Source organism: Agelaius tricolor, unplaced genomic scaffold, assembly GCF_023055355.1.
Source record: "Agelaius tricolor isolate 1412-34295 unplaced genomic scaffold, bAgeTri1.0.p SCAF_28, whole genome shotgun sequence".
Taxonomy (NCBI): Eukaryota; Metazoa; Chordata; class Aves; order Passeriformes; family Icteridae; genus Agelaius; species Agelaius tricolor.
The window spans coordinates 9,037,948-9,061,898 of record NW_027269288.1 but is presented as its reverse complement, the minus strand read 5'-3'; the positions used below and the strand labels follow the sequence as shown (position 1 = coordinate 9,061,898).

At 54.9% G+C, this 23,951-nt stretch overlaps 2 protein-coding genes across 10 annotated transcripts in view; one reads left to right on the top strand and one right to left on the bottom strand.

Moving 5' to 3' along the window:
* The first annotated feature begins 1,698 nt into the window (after positions 1–1,698).
* RNF223 (ring finger protein 223) lies at positions 1,699–3,466 on the top strand. The gene is made up of 2 exons (XM_071448988.1): positions 1,699–1,738; positions 2,622–3,466. The coding sequence occupies exons 1-2, from the start codon at positions 1,699–1,701 to the stop codon at positions 3,464–3,466; spliced, it is 885 nt and encodes a 294-aa protein (XP_071305089.1).
* Positions 3,467–4,776: 1,310 nt separating this feature from the next.
* Positions 4,777–23,951, bottom strand: part of AGRN (agrin) — a 70,618-nt gene continuing 51,443 nt past the window's right edge. For 3 of the 9 annotated variants that reach the window (XM_071449352.1, XM_071449355.1, XM_071449359.1), the window contains 21 exons: positions 23,627–23,761; positions 22,223–22,350; positions 21,401–21,515; positions 20,588–20,707; positions 19,728–20,087; positions 18,658–18,850; positions 17,360–17,575; positions 16,402–16,631; positions 15,762–15,896; positions 15,577–15,673; positions 15,024–15,188; positions 14,225–14,336; positions 12,889–12,900; positions 11,960–12,076; positions 11,243–11,432; positions 10,800–10,887; positions 10,264–10,287; positions 9,376–9,408; positions 8,333–8,557; positions 7,682–7,785; positions 4,777–7,251 (listed from right to left, as the gene is read on the bottom strand). In XM_071449352.1, coding sequence (XP_071305453.1) covers positions 7,094–7,251; positions 7,682–7,785; positions 8,333–8,557; positions 9,376–9,408; positions 10,264–10,287; positions 10,800–10,887; positions 11,243–11,432; positions 11,960–12,076; positions 12,889–12,900; positions 14,225–14,336; positions 15,024–15,188; positions 15,577–15,673; positions 15,762–15,896; positions 16,402–16,631; positions 17,360–17,575; positions 18,658–18,850; positions 19,728–20,087; positions 20,588–20,707; positions 21,401–21,515; positions 22,223–22,350; positions 23,627–23,761 — 2,957 coding nt within the window. In that variant the 3' untranslated portion in view covers positions 4,777–7,093. The remainder of the gene's footprint in view (positions 7,252–7,681; positions 7,786–8,332; positions 8,558–9,375; positions 9,409–10,263; positions 10,288–10,799; positions 10,888–11,242; positions 11,433–11,959; positions 12,077–12,888; positions 12,901–14,224; positions 14,337–15,023; positions 15,189–15,576; positions 15,674–15,761; positions 15,897–16,401; positions 16,632–17,359; positions 17,576–18,657; positions 18,851–19,727; positions 20,088–20,587; positions 20,708–21,400; positions 21,516–22,222; positions 22,351–23,626; positions 23,762–23,951) is intronic. The other 6 variants (XM_071449356.1, XM_071449361.1, XM_071449358.1 and 3 more) reach the window with 4 other exon arrangements.

Here is a 23,951-nt window from a genome sequence, read left to right as displayed (position 1 = left end):
TGGTCCACAAGCCCCAAAAATCAAAATATCAAACAAAAAATAAGCAGAATAAAAGGATAAAAATGAGCAAAATCTCAGTTTAATCAAACCAAGAAACTTCTGTAACGGCCCAATTGCATTTAGCAAATAGCAAAGTTTGAATTTTTATTTAAAAGCAAATTTTGGGGTAAATTTAAGGTTTAATTCAGGATTCTGCTGGGCTGGAGCTGACGTAGGCCAGACCAATAAAAAGCTCCTGAGAGCAGCTGAAATTTCATAATTCATCATTAATAATTTCATAATTCATAATTGTGCAATAAGAGCTCGGGCAAGCCAAGGCTTCTCCCTTTCTCAGCTGCTCAGAATTCCTGAAAATCCCTGAAAAACTCCCAGGAACTGCAAAAAAAATGCATTTAGGGCATGGAGAAAAAAGGGAATATTTAGCAAAAAAAATAAAGATAAAAAGGAAAAAACTCCCTCAGGTTTTCCTCATCTTTGGGCCAGTTTGGGCTTGGATTTGAGATTTATCTGTAAGCAGGAAAAAAAATTTTAAAATAGATTAAAACCCATTAAAATTAGCTGGAAATGCAGAAAATTTAACCTCAGGAGAAGCTGCACCCTAAAAAAAAATTTTAAAAATCCATTTTTAAATGAAGGGAAGCACAAAAAAGGGGAATTATATAATAAATAAATATATAAATATATAATTAGAAATCTATAAATATATAAATAGGTATTTGAATATATTTGAATATATTTAAATATATGCACTATACATAAATATATAAGCATAAATAAATAGAAATGTCTTTTATATAAATGTGTAAATAAATATACACACTATATAAATATATAAACAATTTAGATTAATAAATAGATATCGAGATAATAATAGAAATAATGGGAAAATAATATAATTATTATAAATTTAAAAATATAAATTGCAATAATTATAAATAATGCACTATAAATAATGGAGGTTTATTTTTTTTTCCATTTTTTCCTTGTGGAATGTCAGGAATATTTGGTGTTTCCCAATTTAAATTCAGGTTTAATTGCTGGGGCAGGCTGTAATTACAGGAACCAGCTGAGCATTGCAAACCTCGGTGACGCAGCCCAGGGAAATCCAGCCCGGAGCCGTCACCAGGAATTTCCTGCAGCTCTCGGGGACAGGAGCTGCAGGGGTCCCGAAATGATCTGAATTCAGGGGCATCTCAAAAAGGGTGAAACTCAAAATTTGGGTCTGGGTGCAGGTGGTCCCTAAAATACCCCAAATTTTGGGACATTCCAGCAAAGATGAAGGGACAGGAGCTGAAATTCTGGGTCTGGGTGCAGATGTTGCTGAAATAATCTGAATTTTGGGTGATTCCAAGAGGGATGAAGGAGCAGGAGCTGAAATTTGGCTCTGGATGCCGATGTTGCCTAAAATACCCCAAATTCTGGAGGATTCTGAGGGGGGTGAAGGGACAGGAGCCTTTTCCTCCTCACAGTCACAGCCCAGAGCTGCAGCTCCGGGCTGAGAATTCCACACTTTTAACGAGAAAAACCTGAATTTCCTTCCTTCCCTGGGTGGTTTTTCCTGGAATTCCAGCTCCCCAGAGCCAGGATCACAAATCTCCCCCAAAAAAGCTTTTTTCCCCCCATTCTCTCCCCACTGAAAACGTTGTCTGTCTCTTAGGCCGGGCTCAGCTCCATAAGCCCAGAATTAAGAGATTCCCCATGGAATCCTCTGCTCTCCTCCCAGCTCCCAGCACCCGGGGTAGGTCCAGTTCTGGTTTTTCTGCCCCAAAAGGAGGAACTGGGTGGGAATTTCGCTCCTGTCCCTGCAATCCCAGCGGATTTCCTGTTGGGAAGGGTCTGGGGGGATCTCTGAGGCTTCTTGGCTTTTCTTGATGGGATTTTTGGGGCTGCCTAAGAGTGAGGCCAGATAAAATTAGGAGAATCAAAGGAAAAAAATAAGTACATTAAATTAAATTAAAAGTGGGTGATTCTGAATAAATAAGATAATAAAATAAAATAAAATAAAATAAAATAACATAGAATAAATAAAATAGAAAGTGGGTGATGCTGAATAAATAAGGAAATAAAATAAAATAAAATAAAATAAAATAAATAAAATAAAAAGTGGATGATTCTGAATAGATAAATAGAATAGAATAAAATAAATAAAAGGAAATAAAAAGTGGGTTATTCTGAGTAAATAAATAGATAAATAAAATAAAAAGTGGGTGATTCTGAATAAATAAATAAAATTAATTTAAAAAATAAAATAAATAAAAGGAAATAAAAAGTGGGTGATTCTAAATAAATGATATAAATAAAGAATTAATAAATAGATAAATCTAAATAAATAAATATACAAATATAAATAAATATATAAATAAAGAATAAACAAATATAATATAAATAAAGAAGAAATAAATAAAGAAATAAATAGACTAGAAGAATAAAATAAATAATAAAATAATGTAAAATAAAATAATAAAATAAATAAAAATAAATTAAATAAATTAGAATAGAATAGAATAGAATAGAATAGAATAAAATAAAATAAAATAAAATAAAATAAAATAAAATAAAATAATGAGACAAAATTTTAAAAAATGCAATGACACGAATGCCATTCTGTTGTTCTCTTGCAGAGCCTGCCCGGGCTCCGTTCCCCTCGGGGGGCTCCATCATGTCCTGCTTCCCTCAGCTCTGGCACTCCAGCACCCCGGAGTCGCCGTCCAGCCCCGCTCCGGCCCCGCCGGGCTCGGTGCCGGTGCCGCTGAGCCCCCTCGTGCTGCCGTCGCCGGGCGATGCCCGCAGGAAGGGCCGGTCCCCCGCGGGCTCCCCGAGCTGCGCCAGCCCCGGCTCGCCCAAGCCGGCCTCGCCCGTCGAGTGCTCCATCTGCTTCAACACCTACGACAACACCTTCAAGACGCCCAAGCTGCTGCAGTGCTCGCACGTGTTCTGCCTGGAGTGCGTGGCGCGGCTGAGCGCGGCGCTGGGCGCCGGCCAGGAGCTGCTGCCGTGCCCCTTCTGCCGCCAGCCCACCAGCCTGCCCAGCCAGGGCGCGCCCGGCCTGCGCACCAGCAAGGAGCTGCTGGCCACGCTGCCGCCCGAGCTGCAGCGCGAACGCGAGCTCTGGATGGACGGCACCAAGCTCTGCTGCCGCCGCGCCTCCGACGGCGACGCCGAGAACCCCGAGTCCTGCGTGTCCATCGACGTGGCCCTGAGCAAGGCCGAGAGCGCCGAGGCGGCCCCGGCGGGGCTGGCGGGGCGGCTGTCGCGCTGCGAGCTCTGCGACGACTGGAAGCGCATCGTGCTGCTCTCGGCGCTCCTCATCATCCTCTTCTGCATCATCCTGTGGCCCGTGCAGTGCGCACTCAAGACGGGCAACCTGCGCTGCTTCACGCGGACTGCGGCCGTCAGCCGGCCCGAGCTGCTGCCCCCCAAAGCCACGGCGGGCCCCATGGCCGTGACACGGCCGCTGTTCCAATAGGGACCACTGGGGCTGCTCGGGGATGGGGACAGGGACAGGTTCTGCTGTCCTGACAGGATCTGTCACACAGCCGCCGTTCCAATAGGGACCACTGGGGCTGCTCAGGGATGGCACCTGCTGAGCCCTGGCAGCTGCAGTGACACGGCCACCGTTCCAATAGGGACAGGGCCCTGAGGCTGCTCAGGGACGGGGACAAGGACGGGACCTTCTGTCCTGACCACTTCAGTGACACGGCCGCCGTTCCAATAGGGGCTACTGGGGCTACTCAGGGATGGCACCTGCTGTGACACGGCCGCCGTTCCAGTAGGGACAGGGCCCTGGGGCTGCTCAGGGATGGAACCTTTTGTCCTGCCAGAAGCTGTCACATGGATGCCCTTCCATAGTGCCAGAGCCCCTGGATCTGCTCAGGGATGGGACAGGGACAGGACCTGTTGTCCTCACAGAATCTGGGGCAAAATCCCCATTCCAGTAGAGCCAGAGTCCCTAGATCTGCTCAGCTCCATGGGGACAAGGGACAGGACCTGCAGTCCTTTCAGGATTTGGGACAAAACCCCTCTGGATCTGCTCGGCTCCATGGGGACAGGGGACAGGACAAAGCCTTTCCTGGATCTCGGCTCCATCCGGTGCCAAGCAGGACCTGCTGCATTCCTGGGATTGCTGGCAGATCCCGCATCCCGCTCACCGAGCTCCCGTGCCTCTGGAATGTCCTTCCCCGCCTCTGGAATGTCCTTGTGCCACTGGAATGTCCTTCCCGTGCCTCTGGAATGTCCCCGTGCCTCCATCCCGCTGCTCTCCACGGAATCCAGGGCTGGGAATGCACCCAGAGCTCCCCAGGCTCCCCCTTCCTCCTGCTCCTGAGGGAATAAAGGGATTTTTTTTTTTCCTGGAGCAGCTCCGTGATTATTCCTGTGAGGAGCTGGGATGGGAGGGCTGGATGGACAGATGGGAAACAGCAGAATTCCAGAGGCTGGGAGGGTGAGTCCTGAATTCCAGAGGTTGGGAAGGTGAAACCCAAATTCCAGAGGTTGGGAAGGTGAAACCCGAATTCCAGAGGCTGGGAAGGCTCCCTGGTGCTGAGGGGGATAAAAGAGACAAAGAAGGAAATGTGGAGACTCCCACCAGCTGAAACCACAGAGGAGGGGAAGGAAAGACACAAAAATCCTGCAAAACCCTGGGACTGGGGTTGGAATTCCTGGAAAAACTGAATTTAGGAGATGCAGGAGCTTCCCCCTCCTCTGCCCAGCAAACAGCACCAAGAAAAGCAGGATTCTCCTTTACCTAGGGAAAAAAGGAAAGAAGCAGAAGGCCCCTTAAAAACCTCTTTAATCGTTTCCAACCTTTATTTCTGGGTGATTTGACGAAAGACACGAGTTAGTAATGGTTACATCATGCTGCTCCTCTACTGCGCATCGCCCGCCACAGCTCAGCCAGCAGCTCCCCAAGGCAGGGATTCACCCTCTCCACAGACACCTCAGGGGTTTCAATTAAAAAAAAAAAAAAGCCAAAAAAAATCAAATCCAGAAAAAAAACCCCAACCTTATGTTCTCTTTTTCTCTTTTTTTTTTTTTGGTTATTTTTTTGCATGTTCTGTGGTAGAAATGTTGATAAAAATAAAGCCCAGGTGAATGCGCTGCTGGAAATTCCAAATGCTCCCCCATGAGGACACAAAATCCCGGTTTAAGGCATTTCCAAGCCCCAGCAAAAGCAAAATGAGTTTTTATATTTATTTTTGTTCAATTCTTGGGGTTTGTTTTTTTTGCTCTTTCTTGACTTTATCCTGGAAATCAGCAGCTTCCCCATCCCTGTGGAGCTGGAACACCAGCCCAGCTGGGAATGCCACTCCAAACTCCCAAAATAGGGACTGGGGGGCTCCCAGCCCAGCCCAGCCCAGCATTTCCCACCAGGAATCCCAGTTTGGACCCAGCAGCCCCAAAAATGGGAATTTTGGCACTCAGGGAACCCCCCAGGCACAGCAGAGCCCCCATCCCACGCAGGGCACAGCCCCCCATGGAATGTTTAACCCTGCATTTTCCACAGGAATGTCACAGGTTGGGAATATTTATTTTTTTAAAAATCAAATAAACTAAATCAAAGCAGATCCAAGTGGTTTTTCCATTGGTTTTCCCTCTTGGTTCCACCTTTGTTCAGAGCTCACCCTGAGAGAAGAAATTTGACCTTTCCTGGCTCAAAAGTTGGTGCCAAAACTCCCATTTCAAAGGGTGCCCTGCAAGGCGGGGTAGAAATTTAGGGAAAAAAAAGCCAAATTCCGGCACCTTGGGCAGGAACTCCCACCCAGCACCTGGTGGGGTCCTGCAGATGAATCCCCAAAGTTGTTTTTCCACAGAGAAATCCCAGCTGAGGGTGGGGAAGGGACACAGAGGCCACAAAGCGGCAGGAAATCCTTCCATGGAGAAGGAATCCCATGGAAGATGGGATTTCTTCCAGGGCTGGGATCCATCTGTTCTTCTCCACATCCAGGAGACCCCGAGCTGCAGCCAGAGGTGCAGCCACACCCCAGAAACTTCACAACTGGCCCCAAAATTTTCCTGTCCTGGAAGAAAATGCTTCAAATTCCCCCCAAATCCTCCCCAGCCCCGCTCCTGCTCCTGTTGGAGCCGTTCCTGCTGGGCTGGCAGCATCCAGAGGATGTGGAAGACCCAAAAACTCCCAAGTCCAAGGTGAAAAATTCCCAATTTTCTTGGTGGGAGAGGCTCCAGTGGCAGCTCTGCATTCCCAGGCTGGGAGCCAGAGGCTGGAGAAGGCTGTGGGGCGTGGAGGACACATCCAGGAGACCTCTGAGGAGGGGACAGGGAATCTCCTGGTCCTCTTGGGAGAGGGAGAGAATTCCCAGCTCTGGGACTGGAGCTCCGAGTGATCCCCAGCATGAGGGAGGCCAAGGCTCGGTGGCCGGGGAGGGGTCAGGACGCGTCTGGATGAACACAAAATGTGGGAATGAGGTTTCACAGCTGCTCCTGCACGTGTCCAAGAGGAAGAGGAGGAGGAGAACCGCTGGAAAAATCCACATTTTTGCCTCCCCAGCACCTCTGAGTCCAGCAAAGAGTCCCGAGGCGAGCGCAGAGCGAAGCTTGGGCCTGGCTCTCTCCCTTCCAGTGCGTGGCATCCCTGATTTGAGCAGAGCTCGGAGGAGAAAAGCACTTGAGATCCTTACACACATAAATTACAGTGAGAGGAACGGGGGGCAGCAGGAATCAGGTGAACACGGGGCCAGGAGAAGGTTTGGAAGAGCCAGAGCCCGGAGCAGGGTGGGAATTCCCACCCCGCAAATCCGTGAAGGCCTCGCCAGCACCAGCAGCGTTTCCCCCACAGGAAAACAGGGTTGTTTTGGGAACAAACCCCCCAAAAACACCAGGAAAAAAGGGGGAAAACGACCCCAAAACAAAAGAAGCTTCAAGTATGAAGAAGATCGACGCTGCAGTGGGAGAGTTCTGGTGTCACTTCTCGAGCTTTGTTCCGCTGCTCGGGCCGAGAGCCCGAAAGCAAAAAGGGTTTCCTGCCCTCCCTGTCCCCCCCAAAAATATAAAAAGCAATAAGTTTACAAAAATAGAAAATAATTACAGCAATAGGCAGGAGGGAGGGAGGAGGGAGGCGGGAGGGAGGTCCCTGGGCTCATTTGGCCGAGCAGTGCAATATCCGGGGCTGGTTCAGGGCATCCTCCAGCAGGTGCAGCTCCCGCCGGTCCACGAGCACGTCCCGCATGCAGCCCACGAAACCCGTGCTGAACGCCTTGGGCAGGCGCTGGGGCACGCTCAGCTTGTCCAGGCCCCCTGGAACAGAGCAGGGCTCAGCTGGGGCGGGGACAGAGCTGGGGACAGAGCTGGGGACAGGGGACAGAGCTGGGGACAGAGCTGGGGACAGAGCTGGGGACAGAGCTGGGGACGGGGGACAGAGCTGGGGACAGAGCTGGGGACAGAGCTGGGGACAGAGCTGGGGACAGAGCTGGGGATGGGGACAGAGCTGGGGACAGAGCTGGGGACGGGGGACAGAGCTGGGGACAGGGGACAGAGCAGGGGATGGCACAGGGGGCAGGGGACAGTGCAGGGGACAGGGACAGCCCCCCTGCAATGGCAGGGGATAGGGGACAGGGCATTTTTCAGCCACCTGAGAGGGCTGAAGGGAGGGAGGGAGGGATGTCCCCAATGTCCCCACCCCGCTGCAGCCCCCAGGGGACACGGGCCTGTCCCTCCCCAGACTCACCCAGCCACAGCGCCCCGTCCGTGTCCAGCTGGGTGGCCCCGAGGGGCGAGGAGCCGGCGATGGGGGCCTCGTTCCCAACCTGCAGGGAGCCTTCCCTCTGCACCCTGCTCCCGAGGGGCAACAGCAGGGATTCAGCAACAGCAGGGATTCAGCAATGGCCCCCAGAGCCAGCCCAGAGCTGCTCCCTGCAAATCCTGACCCTGGGAACCACCGGGGGGCAGATTTTGGGATAATCTCCACCCCATTCCTGGGATATCCCCACCAGTAGGGCTGTAGTTACTTTATTTTTTCTGTATCTTAAACTCTAAAACTCTAAACTTTCCTTTACTTAACGTGTCTCTGCCTTAAACTCTAAATCCACATTCTCGCTTCTGGCACCTAAGTCTGGAAGCCTTTTCCACGGTCTCAGATCAAATCCTGAGTTTAATTCTAATCTTTGGCTTCCAGACCCAAAGTTCTGAGAGTTCTTATCCAAAGAGAGCTCCTTGGGGATCATGGGGCTCACCTGCCTCATTCCCAGCTTTTCCACCCTGATCCCAATCCCAATCCCGATCCCAATCCCAATCCCAATCCTGATCCCGATCCCGATCCCGATCCCAGTGCAGACCCTGCCCGCAGTCCCGGCCCCGCTCATGCTGTGGCCATGCTGACCTGGAGGCCCTGATGTGCACCCACTGGTTGGTGTTGACGGGCACGCTGGAGCGCAGGGTGACGGCCTTGGAGCCCAGGTCGTAGCTGAGCTGCACGCGGCCGTCCACGATGGCCAGGGCAATGTAATCCGAGCGCTCCAGCCCCTTCCCGCTCCACAGCAGCAGCCCCTGCGTCGCCTCCGTCTTGATGCTCAGCTCAAAGTGGTTGGACTGCAGGGCCTTCTCACTGCAGGGAAAGGCCATGGGCAGCTCCTCCTCCTCCTCCTCCTCCTCCCCGGGAGATGAACCCCCTGCCTGTCCCCACCTGCTGCCCTAAAGGTGCCAGATCTTGGGATAATCTCCATCCCATTCCTGGGATACACAGGAAGGGGCTGAGCCCACCTGCTGCCCTAAAAGTGGCAGATTCTGGGATAACCTCCATCCCGACCCTGGGATACACAAGAAGGGTCTGTCCCCATCTGCTGCCCTAGAGGAGCCAGATTTTGGGATAATCTCCATCCTACTCCTGGGGTTGGGATACACAGGAAGGAGATTCTTTGGAGATTCCTTGCTTTTATCCTCATGGAGCACAAGGATCAATCCCTGCCAGCTGTGGCACAGCAGCCATGGCACCGTGGGGATGGTCACAGGAAGGGCATGGAGGCAACAAAACCTTTTCCCAAGGGAGGAGGAGGGAAGGAAAGATGGGATTTTCCCCAGGTTGGAATCCTGATTCTTGCCTCTGGAACAGGCACGAGGCTCCTGGCCACAGCTGGAGTGGGACACACAGAGACACCACAGAGAGCTTTTTATTGCTGAGGGATGCTGCATGCAGGGGGTGGGACACAGCCCTGCTGTCCCTGCAGGGTCCCTCAGCCTTGGTGGCTCTTTGCTGTCCCTGCAGGGTCCCTCAGGCTGGGGCTGGTGGCTCTTTGCCACCCCCCCTGTGCAGAGCTCATCCCTCACGGATAAAAGGCAGGACAGGGACACAGAGGACACACACAGGGACACAGGGACACGCTGAGGCACAGGCAGAGCAGGGGACAGGCACACCTGGGCACTCACCTGGGCTCCGAGGGGAAATCCAGCGCCTCGGGACTCGGATGGGAGAAAAGGGGAGCGAGCCATAAGCGAGGGGCAGCGAGGAGACCCTTCCTGCCTTCCTTTTCCCTTTTCCCTTTTTCCTTTCCTTTCCTTTCCCTTCCTTTCCCTTCCCTTAGAGCTTCCCTGGAGGAGGAAAAATCCACTTTCCCTCTGCAGGGACACAAGGCAGCAGGGATGTGGCTCCGGGAGGGGACACAGGGACAGTTCTGAGCTCACATTGCTGGAGGGCACTGCCCAGCTTAGGAGGATGCTCAGGATAATCCTGAAATTCCTAAAAATCCCTTTGCAGCCCTTCCCAATGGTTTGGACATGCAGGTGGTGGCTCTGCAGCCCCCATGCACAGGCACAGCTCAGCCCCCAGAGCCCTGAGGGCACACAATGAGGTGGGATGGGATGGGATGGGATGGGATAGGCGGGGATCCCCCCAAATCCCCCAAATTCCCCCCTTCCCACAGCAGGGAATGCTCTGCATGGAGCAGGGAATTTTAGGATTCCTTTTAGGGCTTCCCTTCCACGCAGGACAGACCCACAGCAAATCTCAGCTGTGCAGGGATTGGGATTTCTCCCCATCCTCCTTCCCTGACCCTTTTTCTGACCCCTCATCCACACTGGAGATGTTTTGAGGGGTTCCACATCCACACTGAAAAAATCAAGGATCAGCACCCCCAGTTGTCCATCTCCAACACCTCAGGCTGCTGCTGCAGCAGGAAACCACAGGGATTCTCCTTCCCTGTGCTCATCCTTATTAAAACCATGCTTAAAAATTCCTCCCCCAGCCCTACCCTGAGCTGCCCCGGGGTTTGGGGTGACAATGGGGACGTGGGGTGAGGGTGGCAGGGCCGTACTTACGCTGGGATCTCATTGCTCAGGTGGCTTGGAAACAGAGAAACAGTGACATTGAGAAGGGACAGACAGACAGACAGAGACAGACACCCAGGGAGGGACAGACAGCAGCTCCACACGGACACCCCCCCAGCAGGGCTGGGACACCGGGAATGGGACAGGCAGAAGGACCCAGGAGTCTCCTGAAGGAGGAAATTCCAGCCTGGAGGAGCTCAGGGGGAGCTCTGCTCATTCCCAGAGGGAATTCCCAAGGACAAGGAGGAATTCCCAGCCTGGGGCAGCTCTGCTCATTCCCAGAGGGAGTTCCCAAGGAGCAGCACATCCATGGCCAGCCCAGGGTCCTCCCCAGCCCGGGGTTGGGACAGTCCCACGTGTCCCATCCCTGAGGGACACTCAGGATCCACCCCCAGCCCATTCCCAGCCAGGCCTGGAGCTGGGAATCTGGGGGAAATCAAGAGGGGAGAGCCAGGAACATCCAGCCCCGTTTGGAGCTCCTGGATCCCAGCTTTTCCTCCCCAGATCAGCCCTGGTGGGGCAGGTACCTCTTGGTGATGCTGTTGTGGTACTCCAGGTACGTGCGGCCATCGAAGGCCACGGCCTCGGTGTCCCCGGCTGCCTTCTCGATGATCACTGTGGAGAGACAGGGAGGTGGGAAAGGAACAGCCAGGAAACCCAGGGAATTCCTGGGAGATGGGAAAGGAACAGCCAGGAAACCCAGGGAATTCCTGGGAGATGGGAAAGGAACAGCCAGGAAAGGCTCCCCATGGCCACCTCCAACCCCCTGTGCCACCTCCACATTTCCTGTGGCATCTCCAGCTCCCCATGGCCACCTCCAACCTTGTGGGCCATCCCCAGCCCCCTGTGGCCCCCTCCAGCCTCCTGTGCCACCTCCACTTTGCCATGGCCACCTCCACCTTGCCTGTGGCACCCTCCTGTCCCTGTGGCACCCCAGCCCTGGTGGCACCCCAGCCCTGGTGGCACTCACCCTTCTCGCAGTGTGCCCCCGAGAAGCCCCTGTGGCAGGAGCACTGGTAGCTGCCCAGGCTGGGGCTGCAGCTGCCCCCATGCTGGCACGGGTTGGGTTTCTGGGTGCAGGGGTGCCCCCGGAATGGGGACACCTCCCTGGCACTGCGGATGTTCTGCTCCTTCAGCACGGGCACGCCACCCACGGAGATCTGAGGGGCAGGAAGGGTCAGCCAGGAGCTGCTCAGGGCCAAAAAATCCAAAAACTGGGAATTCCCGTCCCTGGCAGCGTCCCAGGCAGGGCTGGATGGGCTGGGATGGTGGAAGGCGTCCCTGCCCATGGCACACGGGGAGCCTGAAGGTTCCTCCAACCCAAACCAGGCTGGGATCTTCTGAGGGTCCATGGCCACCCACCTCTGGTGAGCCAGGGACACCAGGGGACACCAGGCAGTGGGGACAAGAGGAGATGCAAACCCATCCCTGAGGTGAGAAACCACCCCTAAGATGATGGGAATCTATCCATAAAGTGGGAGTCCATCCCTAAGATGATGGAAATCCATCCCTAAGATGATGGAAATCCATCCAAGTGTTCCCAACCTCCCCTTCTCTTCCCCACTGGTGCCACGTTCCCATCACCAGGAAGCTCCCAGGTCCATCCCAGGACAGGTGGGACTCTGGAATGACCAGCAGGACACTGGGCTGTCCCAGCTGGACACTGGAATGACCAGCAGGACCTCACCCTCTGCACAGCTCCCTCGAAGCCGCTGGAGATGGCAGCTGCTCGGGCCAGCCTGGAGAAGTCGGGGGCTCCCCCCACGTAGAAGGGCTCCTTCAGGTTCAGCACCATGTGAGGCACCTGGGGGAACAGGGGCAGCAAGGACAAGGTGTCAGCTCGTCCCTGCTGCCCCACGCAGGGCCAGGAGCTGGCCTCGATGGTCCTCGTGGCTCTCTCCGTTTGGGAGACTGATGATAATTTATATTATGGTAATTTATTTGATGATATTTTATTTATGATTCCACGGATGGAGCCTCCAGGGAACCTCCTCATGCCAAGGACTGCCAGGTCCCTCCCCCAGCAGGCACCTGGGAAAGGTTTCCCCTGGATTGAATTTTTGGGGAGAGGCTCTTCCCGCACCCTCAGGCCTGGAGGGGGGCTCTGCTCTCGTGTGCCCCCCAAAATTGGGGTCCCCAGGCCTTGCTGAGAGCCCCTGCAGGCTGAGGCTCAATCCCAGCCCGTTCCAGAGGGATCCAGCCTGGCTGCCCCAAGGTTTGAGGAGCAGGTCCAGGTTTTCTCCTGCACCCCATGGCTTGAGGAGGTTCTCCTGCACCCCACGTGGTGGTTCTGGAGGAGGAAATTCCCTCCTTGCTGTCACCAGCCTCAGGATTCCTGGGAAATCTCTGGGATGGAGGCAGGGCCACAGCAAGGACGGGGTGACATGGAGCACTAACTAATGCTTTGTGGGATTAACACAAAATAAATGACCAGATTGATTAATTGAAATGGTCCCAAAACCAGAAGGTGACAACTGGCTGGGAATGAAGGACTAAACTACAGGGATCCTAAACCAGATGGGGAAGATGAAAAACACAAAAATAGGAAGGAAAGGAAGGAGGGAGGTGCCAATGGCAGATGAGATGGAGGCGTGGGGGGGTCATACTTATCTGTACCTTACGGGATTTCTGGGATCCAGACAGCAGGGGAGGGGAAATACAAAGGAAAATCAAAGGGAGAGAGAAGAAAAAAAAAAAACAAAAAAAGAGAGAAAAGGGCCATCAGTGGGTGCCATTGCAACGGGCAGGGCTGCCACAGCCCCGCTGCCACCAGGGCTGGGTGGCTCTGGGGGTGGCAGGAGGGTCACTGCCACCCAGGGCTCTGCTCTGCTCAGAGAGGAGCTGGGACAGAGGAGAGTGAGGGCAGGAAAATGCCAGGTCGGGTTCTGGGGGTTTGGGGGTGAGCTCAGCAGCCAGCAGGGCTTTTCCTGCCTCCTCCTGGAGAGGGAGGGAAGGGAGCCCAGGAATGCAGGGAAGGGAGAGACCCCCAGGAAATGCAGGGAAGGGAGCCCAGGAATGCAGGGAAGGGACCCCAGGAATGCAGGGAAGGGAGCCCAGGAATGCAGGGACAGCACAGGGAGGGACAGGGAGAGGCTGGAACTGCAGAATTCCCAGCTGAGAGGAGAGCAGAGCAAGCACCAAGGGATGCAGCAGCAGGGCCTGGGGTTTTCCTGCTCCCTGAGCTCCTCTCACTGCTGGGGGCTCTTAATTAACCATTAATTACTGACCCAGGGGTGCCTCATGTGGCTGTTCCAACAGGGGACAGGTGAGGACCTGGAATAAGGGAGAGGGGTCCAGGAGAGGTGGGGGGCTCATCCAAGGTATCCCTGAAACCTGGCTGAGACCCTGGGCAGGGACAGGGGGGACAGGGGCTGCAGGGGATGCAGGGATCCTTCCCTGCCTGCTTCTCCACCCTCAAAGCCACAATTTAAACCCCAGAAACCTGAGAAATTCCACTTTTCCACCTTCATTCCACTCTTTCACCTTCAAATTCATGATTTAAAGCCCAGGAGCCTGAGAATTCCACTCTTTCACCCTCAAATCCAGAATTTAAGACCCAAGAACCTGAGAAATTCCACTTCTCCACCTTCAAACCCACAATTTAAAGCTCAGGAACCTGAGCCACTATTTAAAGCCCAGGAGCCTGAGAATTCCACTCTTCCACCTTCAAATTCATGATTTAAAGCCCAGGAACCTGAGAAATTTCCCTTCTCCATCCTCAAATTCACAATTTAAAGCCCAGGAACCTGAGTCACAATCTAAAGCCCAGGAGCCTGAGAAGCTCCACTCAAATCAACGATTTAAAGCCCAGGAGCCTGAGAAATTCCACTCAAACCCACAATTTAAAGCCCAGGAACCTGAGAAACTCCACTCAAACCCACAGTTTAAAGGCCGGGAGCCTCAGGAGCTCCTCCCCAGGAGAGCAGGGCAGGGCTGGGTCCCCCCCACTCACCGGGGACTCCCCTGTCACCCTGTGGCCGTTGTTGACCCTCAGGACGCCCTTGCGGCCGCTCCTCTCCAGCAGGACACTGACCCACGTGTTCAGGGGCACGGGCTCCTTGCTCCTGAGGGGGAAAAAAAGGGGAAAAAAAGCTTAAGAAACCTTCTAAAATCAGGCCTTGCTCAGCTGAATGAACATGTGAAGTTCCCATGAGAAAGAATCACAGGAATGAAAATCAGTTTGCAGAACAATCTGTTCTGGTAAAGAAAAGCAGGCTTGCAGCTGTGGCAAATAAAAAGTCTGTGAGAATCTGTGAAGAAAATATTAAAAACATATAAAAATCATATTAAAAGTATAAAAATAAAAAAATGTAAAGATAATATCAAAAATATATCTCTCTGTGTAAAGAGTCTCAGCATGTACACACACAAGCACCTCCTAAGCAATGAACTGAGCAGCAAGCAAGTTGAAATTAGAAAAAACACAATAACTGAAATTAGAAATTAAACACAGTAACTTGGAAAACTGGATAAAAACAGGTTGTAACATCAAAGTGAGGCTTTTGCTGCTGAAACTTTGAAAATTGTCATTATTTGCTGGTAATGTTATAAACTCTGCCCTCAGAACCTACAAAATCAGCCTGGAAAGGTGCCCTGAGCAGGTGATGCTTTAAGTTTTGGCTTTTCTATTTTTAAGATTCTGTGCTGATGTCTCAGGTTGAGCAGGGCAGAGTGCCCCCAATGCCCTCAGCACCCTCACCTGGGCAGTGCCCCCAGCACCCTCACCTGGGCAGTGCCCCCAGTGCCCTCACCTGAGCAGGGCTGGCCCTTTGCCCAGGTCGTATCTGTACTCCAGGTGGCCCTCGTGCAGTGCCAGGGACACAAAGTCCCCTTTGCCATCGGTCTTCTGGCCATTGTAGAAGATCATCCCGCTGGGCTTCTTGGCCAGGAACACCACCTCCATGGACATCTTGTCCCTGGGAGAGCAGGGGTGGGGTTATTGATTATTGATTGTGGGTTAGGGATTGTGGGTTAGGGATTAGGGGTTATTGGTTATGGATTATGGGTTGTTGGTTATGGATTATGGGTTGTGGACTGTGGGTTATGGATTATGGATAATTGATTATGGATTTTGGATTGTGGGTTATGGATTGTGGGTTGTGGATTTTTATGGATTATTGATTATGGGTTATGGATTGTGGGTTATGGACTGTGGGATACAGATTGTGGATTATGGATTCCCTCCCATCCAGCTGCTCAGGATAACCCCGAGGCCATGGGTGTGGCAGCCATGGCAGCCCTGCCAGCTGTGGGGTGCCCAGGGTGCTGTGGGTGGGGTTTGTCCCTCCGTGTCCCTGCACTCACTGCAGGTCGGGCACAAAGCTCTGCAGCCCGTTGAGCTCCAGGTAGGAGAAGCCGTTGAACTCGGGCAGGAAGGGCACGGACTGGTCCTGCTCTGTCACTGGGCACAAAGCGGGCAGCGTGAGGGACACGGGGCGTGGCAGGCGTCCCAAGGTCACGGCGGGCTGGGGACACCCCTGCTGCCCCACCTCGCTCGCACAGGTCCCCCTCACGGCCCACGGGGCAGGCGCACAGGGCCCCCCCGGCGGGCAGCACCAGGCAGGTGGCAGAGGCGTGGCACGGAGAGGGCTCGCACGGGTTCCTCTCGAAGGCACACGTGGGGCCTGCGGGACGGGACATTGTCACCAACCTCCTGACACATGGCCCCAGGGTCCCCCATGTACTCAACGTCCCCCATGGGCGTGTAGGCATCGAGGCACTGGCACAATGACCCCAAAAACTCCCACAGAACCCCCCAGAAATGGTGAAAACCCCACAATCCTCATCTCCGTACCTCAAAAACCCCCTCAGAACCCTGCAATGCCCATCCCATACCCCAAAAACCCCCTCAGAACCCCCCAGAGGGACGAAAACCTCACAATGCCCATCCCTATACCCCAAAACCCCCCTCAGCACCCCACAATGCACACCCCATACCCCAAAAACCCCCTCAGACCCCCTTGGTGCCCACCCCATACCACAAAACCCCCTCAGACACCTCAGTGCACACCCCACACCCCAAAAACCCTCTCAAACCCCCTCGGTGCCCGTCCCATACCCCAAAAAGCCCCTCAGACCCCACAGTTCCCACCCCATACCCCAAAAACCCGCTGGGTGCCCGCGCCGTACCCGTGTAGGCCTCGGGGCACTGGCAGTGGAACATGTCGGCCTCCCTGGCGTGGCAGGTGCCGCCGTGGTGGCAGGGGCTGGGCTGGCAGGGGTCGGTGCCACACTGGCCCACGGCCGTGGCGTACAGGACGTCGTTGGAGCCCTGGTGCAGCTCGTGCCCGCGGTTGTTGATGGCCAGGGCCCGCACGCAGCCCCGCAGGCCGCTCGTGGCACCCGTGCGCTCCGCCACCCTGAGGGGACACAGTGCCAGGGTTTGTCACCAAGGGAGTGGCAGGGCCCCCGTGCGCTCTGCCACCCTGAGGGGACAGGGGCACAGGGTTTGTCACCAAGGGAGTGGCAGGGCCCCCCTGTGCTCAGCCACCCTGAGGGGACACAGTGCCAGGGTTTGTCACCAAGGGAGTGGCAGGGCCCCCGTGCGCTCCGCCACCCTGAGGGGACAGGGGCACAGGGTTTGTCACCAAGGGAGTGGCAGGGCCCCCCTGTGCTCAGCCACCCTAAGGGGACAGGGGCACAGGGTTTGTCACCAAGGGAGTGGCAGGGCCCCAATCATGAGGGCAGCGCCACCCTCACAGTACCACACTCAAGGGGCAGTGCCACCCTCCCAGGGGCAGTGCCACACAAGAGTGCCACCCTCACAGGGCCAGTGCCCCCCTCATGGGGCAGTGTCACACTCCTAGGCCCAGTGTCACCCTCATAGTAGACGTGCCACCCTTGCAGGCCCTGTGCCAGCTCCCGGTCCCCGTGCCCCATTCCCAGTGCCACCCACCAGCCCAGTGCCACCTCCCTGTCCCCGTGCCCCATTCCCAGTGCCACCCATCATCCCAGTGCCACCTCCCTGTCCCCGTGCCCCACTCCCAGTGCCACCCACCATCCCAGTGCCACCTCCCTGTCCCCGTGCCCCATTCCTAGTGCCACCCATCATCCCAGTGTCACCTCCCTGTCCCCGTGCCCCACTCACAGCGCCATGTGCTCGTGGGGCACTCCGCCGATGAAGAGCTCGGTGTCCAGGTTGAGCCCGTCGGTGCCCGGGGGGCTGTGCCCGCTCACCGGGGGCTCCCCGTCCACGGCCAGCGTCCCCATGCGCCGGTTCCGCGTCACCAGCAGCCGGTGCCAGCGCCCCGGCTCCACCGGCACGCGGCTGGTGACCGTGCCCGTGCCAGAGCCCGTGTCAAACCTGACAAAACACGGCCTTGGTGTTCTCCAAGGTGCCAGCTGGGCTGTGCCAGGCGTGACTGGCACTGGGAGCACTTGGGGACCCCCTTCTTCCCTCCCTCCTTCTCTCCCTCCCTCTTCCCTTCTCTCCTCCTTGCCTCCTTCCTCTCCCTCTTTCTCTTCTTCCCTCCCTCCTTCTCTTCTTGTCTCCTTCTCCCCCTCTCTCCTCTCCCCCTCCCTCTCTCTCCCCTTCCTTCATCTTTGCCCCCTTCTCTCCCCATCTTTCCATCCCTCCTTCCCCTCCCTCCCTCCCTGCCCTCCCCCTCCCTCACTCCAAACCCGTATCCGTTGGATTCTGGAATACAAGAAAAGCCACTCTGGCTCTTTCCTCCCTTCCCTTTTCCCCCCCCCCTCCACATTTCTCATCCCAGTTAAAAAAAACCCTACCAAAAAAAGATGTCTCAAAAAACCCCCAAACCTGCCAAAAAAACCCCAAACCTGCCAAAAAACCAACCTGCCAAAAAACCCAACCTCCCACACTTCAGAGCTTTTTGAACTCACTCAAAGTTAGTTCACTTCACTGAAAAGAAGGAATGAGCTCCCTCAGTATTCCAGCCACACACACCCCAAAAAATCCTGATTTTTGTCCACTTTGAGGCCTTTTAGGATGCAAATTCCCTGTCCTAGGGCTCACCTGAGCTCAGCCACACCTGATTCCAGCCACATCCCTCCCCCCAAAAAAATCTGATTTTTGTCCACTTTTGAGGCCTTTTAGGATGCAAATTCCCCTTCTTGGGATACAAATTGCCCCTCCTGGGTCCAGAGACTCACCTGAGCTCGTGCTCCCTCAGTATTCCAACCACATCCCCCCAAAAAATAAAGAAATCCCAATTTTTGTCCACTTTTAGGATGAAAACTCCCTGTCCTAGAGCTCACCTGAGCTCAGCCACACCTGATTCCAGCCACATCCCTCTCCCCCCAAAAAATCCCGATTTTTGTCCACTTTTGCGGCCTTTCAGGACAGAAATCTCCCCCGCTGGGATGCCAGCTCTCCCTGCTGGGACACCATTGCCCCTTGGGGACACAACCCCCTCGCAGCCTGACCTGAGCTCCACGAAGCCCCCGAGCAGCGCCAGCGAGATGAAGTCCTTGCCGTGGCGCTGGGCGTTGTAGAGGAGCAGCCCCTGGGGCTCCAGCGCGCGGAACTCCAGGGAGATCCTGACCGTGTGGTAGGCGCGCATGGTCCGGAACGCCAGCACCGAGGAGCCCCCGAAACTGGGCACGGACCCGCCCGGGGCTGGGGGAAACAGCGGGAAATGGGGGCAGAAACGGGGGCAGAAATGAGGGGGAAAGGGGAGGAGAACAGGGGAAGAAAGGGGGAGAGAACGGGGAGAGAACAGGGGGAAGAGAGGGGGAAAAAGGGGGGGAGAACAGGGGAAGAAAGGTGGAGAGAACGGGGAGAGAACAGGGGGAAGAGAGGGGGAAAAAGGGGGGGAGAACAGGGGGAAGGGGGGGGGGAAATGAGTGGGAAAAAGGAGGGGGAATGGGGGGGGAATGGAGGAAAAAGGGGGAAAAATGGGGGGGAGGAAAAGGGGGGAAAAAAGGGGGCAAAGAATAGGGGGAAAGAATGGGGGGAGAACACGAGGGGAAAGGGGGAAGAAAGGGGGAGAAATGAGGCAGAGGGGGGGAAGAGGGGAGAAGAGAGTGGGGAAAGAAAGGAAGAAGAAAGGAAGGAAGAAGAAAGAAAGGGGGGGGGGGAAAGGGGGTGAAAAGGCAACTTTTATTGAGCTTGGGTTTATGAAAAGAGCAACTTGTTTGTGCCTCCCTTGAGGAGATCTGGGACTCCAAATCCCATTAAACCAGCAGGGCTGGACACCCACTGTCATTTTCCAAGGGATTTGTGAGATCAAATCCCATAAAACCAACAGGGCTGGACAGCCACTGATGTCTTCCATGGGATTTGGGAGGTCAAATCCCATTAAACCAGCAGAGCTGGACACCCACAGCTTGCAGAGCTCCAGGTGAGTGGGTTTTTAGCTGTTTCCCCATCTCTGGAAATGCCCCAATCCAGCCTGGCACAACCTGGCACAGGGTGGGTGGCATCCTACCCACATCAAAGGACGGGAAGCGACTTTTAAGCCCCCAGATTTGTGATTTCTCACATCAGCACCTACATTTCTCACAGAGAGCCCCTCCTGTGCCCGCGGGGCAGCTGCAGGTGAAGTGGTGCCCGTCGTCCTGGCAGGTGCCACCGTGCAGGCAGGGCTGGGACTCGCAGGGCCGTGCCAGGGCCGTGCCAGGGGGCAGCTGGGTGGGCTTCATCCTCCTGCTGCTGCCAGGGCTGCGGGTGGTGCCAGGGCTGTGGGTGCTGCCCCCGGGGCTGTGGGTGCTGCCAGGGCTGTGGGTGCTGCCCCCGGGCTCGCCGTGCTGCCCCAGGGCCGCGGTGGCCGCGGGCGCCCTGCGCGTGGTGCCAGGGGCCATGGTGGTGGCCGTGGTGGTGGTGACGGTGGTGGTGAAGAGCCGGGGGATCCAGTCTGGAACACAGCAGGGATGGGGTCAGCTGGGGCCATTGGGGTCAGCTGGGGGCATTGGGGGCAGATGGGGGGGTTGGTTTTAGGGTCAGATGTGGGATAAGGTTGGGGTCAGGTATGGGTTAGTTTTAGGGACAAGTGTGGGTCAGGTTTAGGGTCAGGTATGGGTTAGTTTTAGGGTCAATGTGGGTTAGGGTCAGGTATGGATTTGGGTTAAAGTTAGCATTAGGGTTAGTGTCAGGTATGGGTTAGGTTTAGGGTCAGGTGTGGGTTCAGGTGTGGGTTAGTTTTAGGGCCAGGTATGGGTTAGTTTTAGGGTCAGGTGTGGGTCTGGAAGTGTCCAAGCACCCTCTGGAAGATCCCTGCCCATGTCCAGACCCCTCTAAGGTCCCTCCCAACCCCAAACATTCTGGGACCCACCCAGGGAAGCTTTTGAGGGGTTGGCAAGACCAGCAGAGCCCCCCTGGCATTCTGAAACCCCAAAGCCAGCGAGGGGGACTCACCAAAGTCCATGAATTTGATGTGCTCCTGCTGGGGCCTCTTCACCAGGATGGTTTTTCTCTTGGCAGCTCGGAGCTGCTTCAGCAGGGCCCCCTGGACATCAGTGGCCGTGTAGGACGTGGCTGAGCCCAGCCAGGAGGGCAAAGGAGGGGAGCAACAGTGAGCATTCCAACAGGAATTTCCTTCCCACGACCTCCCCAAACCCCTCCTTTCCCAAGGAAATAATCCTCCTTTCCCAGGAAATAATCCTTCTTTCCAAGGAAAATAATTCTCCTTCCCAAGGAAAAGAATCCTTTCCCAAAGAAACTAACTCTCCTTTCCCAAGGAAAATAATACGCTGTCCCAAAGAAAATAACCCTCCTTTCCCAAGGAAAAGAAACCTCCATTCCCAAGGAAAATAATCCTCCTTTCCAAGGAAAATAAGCCTCTATTCTCAAGAAAAATAAACCACCTTTACCAAGGAAAATGACTCTCCTTTCTTAACGAAAATATTCTTCCTTTCCAAAGAAAATAATCTACCTTTCCAAGAAAAATAATCTTCCTTTCCAAGGAAAATAATCCCTCCATTCCCAAGGAAAATAACCCTCCTTTCCCATGGAAATAATCTTCCTTTTCCAAGGAAAATAATCCCTCAATTCCCACAGAAAATAATTCCTCCTTCCCAAGGAAAACCCTTCCAGCTTCCTTAGTGTGCAGCTCCTCCCATCTCCGCTCACACAGAAATTTTGCAGGATAAAAGACCCAACCCCAGTGAATTTTAGGATGGTTCTTCCCTTCTCCTCCCCAGCCATAATTCCCTCTGGGAATGGCCCCACCTGGGTCAAAGTGAGCCTCCACGATGACCCTGACGGCGCTGCTCTGGCCCAGGTCCCGCACTCGGATGCTCCTGAAATCCTTCCTGACATCAGAACCCCGGAACAGCTCGTCCAGCTGGGGAAGGAAAGGGTTAACGGGAAGATCCTGGCACGGGGATCCTGCCAGGGAAAGATCCAGGATTGGATTCGCTTCCCAGCCTTTGCAAGGCAGCCCGGTGACAGGGAGGGGACAGGGGACAATTCCAGCTGCTCTTCAGGGCCAGGGGAAGAACAGGATCCACAAATAAAATGGGACAGGGATGTTCTGTGACAGTTCCAGCTGTGCTTTAGGACCAAGGCAAGAACAGGATCCACAAATAAAGTGGGACAGGGATGGGCTGTGACAATTCCAGCTGCTCTTTAGGACCAAGGCAAGAACAGGATCCACAAATAAAATGGGACAGGGATGTTCTGTGACAGTTCCAGCTGTGCTTTAGGGCCAAGAAAAAATGGGATCCATAAACAATTCCAGCTGTTCTCTAGGGCCAAGGCAAGAACAGGATCCATAAATAAAGTGGGACAGGGATGTTCTGTGACAGTTCCAGCTGCCCTTTAGGGCCAAGGGAAGAATGGGATCCAGAAATCCATTGGGACAGGGAACCATCGTCCATTTTGTGACCATTCTGGGTTCATCTTGAGCGTAGGCCCAAGGTGTATCCATTGAGGAGATCCTTTTAACAAACCCCTGCTCCACTGTGTAACTCTGTTCTGGGGCAGCCCCTCAGGGCACCTGCAGGGTCCCCTCGGTGCCAGCTGTGCCCCCACCAGGGGCACGGAGCTCACCGCGCTCTCGATGCTCCGCGCCGTCTCCCCGAAGAGCTCGGATTTGGGGTCGGCCATCTCTGGGGTGTAGAACAGCTCCTGGCCCTCCACCTCCTCCAGGATCAGCACTCCTTGGAACACTTTGGTGGCTGCGGGAGGAGGGAACACAAGACAAAGCCCTTGAGCTGGGCAGGGGCGGCGAGGGAGCGCCGCGGTCCCTGGCAGGGGGGATGGCAGTGTGGGGGTAGTGCCAGTGCTGGGTTAGTGGGGATGGGACGGGCACAGCCATGGAGGATTAGTGCTGGAGCAGATGGCAAGGACCAGGCTGGAGATGGCAGCTTTTACCAGACGGGTTCCTGCGAGCTCCGGCGCGGAGAGCAGCCCCCCTGCACCGCTGGGTGACAAGAGAGACACGTTAGAGGACAGGGGACACGCCAGGGCCCAGGGGCACCCATGGGCACCCACAGGGCACTGCCCGGGGCTGGGGGCCAGGGGGACACAGGGCAACCACAGCCCTGCCAAACCAGCCTGGAGCTGCAGCAGGAGCGCCAGGGCTGGATCCTGCCCTGGGGCTGCAGAGGATGGAGAGATCCCGCTGTGGGAACCACACAGGAGGTTCCTCTTCCTTTCCATTTTCCCTTTTTTTTTCCCTTTCCCTTTTCCCCTTCTCTCTCCCTTTCCATTTTCCCTCTCCCTCTTCCTTTTCCCTTTTTCTTCCCCTTTCCCTCTCCCTTTCTCTTTTCCCTTCTGCTTTTCCCTTTCCCCTCTCCTTTTCCCTTCCCTTTCCCTTCACACTGGGCTGTCCTTTACGGGTTAAAAGGGAAAGTGCTGGTTTTTTTTCCTAGAGGCAAAGGGGATGTCCCACTAGAAACCCCAAGGAACAAGGAAGGACTTGAGTGAGGAAAAATCTGGGACATGGCCCCTGAGGAATAATTTTCAGGATAACGAAGATATTCTGACAGAGCAGAGGTGGGGCTGTGCTTCCTCAGATTGCGGGGAGGAGGAGAAATCCCAGCGGGATCAGGGGACAGCAAACACCCCCAGGAAGTGATCCCAATTCTTCCTCCAGCCCCAAATCCACCTGGGCAGTTCCGTGTGTCACTCTCCTTGAGAGATCCCAATTCCTGACCCCAAAGGGATCCCAAACCAGCCCCAAATCCACCTGGGCAGTTCCGTGTGTCACTCCCCTTGAGAGATCCCAATTCCTGACCCCAAAGGGATCCCAAACCAGCCCCAAATCCACCTAGAGAGCTCTGTGTGTCATCCTCCTTGAGAGATCCCAAACTCCTGACCCCAAAGTGATTCCAACCCTTCCTCCAAGTCCCAAATCCAGCTGGGCAGTTCTGTGTCCTCCCACCCTGAGGGATCCCAAACTCCTGACCCCAAGGGACCCCAAGGGACCCCAGTCCCCCATTCCAGTCTCACCGGGGCAGTTGGTGCCCTCGCTGTCGGCGGCTGCGGTTTTGCCGTCGGAGCAGCAGCCCAGGGCGCTGTTGTAGCACGTGGCCCTCTCGATGGCAGGCGTGGGTGGCACCTGGCCCTCGTCAGGCTCCTCCTCGCCTGGGGGACAGACGGGGGACACCCAGCAGTGACACCTCTGCATGGCACCCGCCCTGCTCGTGGTGACACCCAGGGCGGGGCTGAGGACACCAGGGGACAGCCCCCAGTGGCCTGGGGACACTCAGTGGCATTGCCCAGGGGACACTCAGTGGCACTGCCCTGGGGACACCCAGGGGCACTGCCCAAGGGA

Bases quoted from the DNA above. Each gene is read 5' to 3' on its own strand.
- RNF223 (XM_071448988.1), top strand. From the start codon at position 1,699: ATGGAATCCTCTGCTCTCCTCCCAGCTCCCAGCACCCGGG. The intron at 1,739-2,621 runs GTAGGTCCAGTT...GTTCTCTTGCAG, and splicing joins CCCAGCTCCCAGCACCCGGG to AGCCTGCCCGGGCTCCGTTC.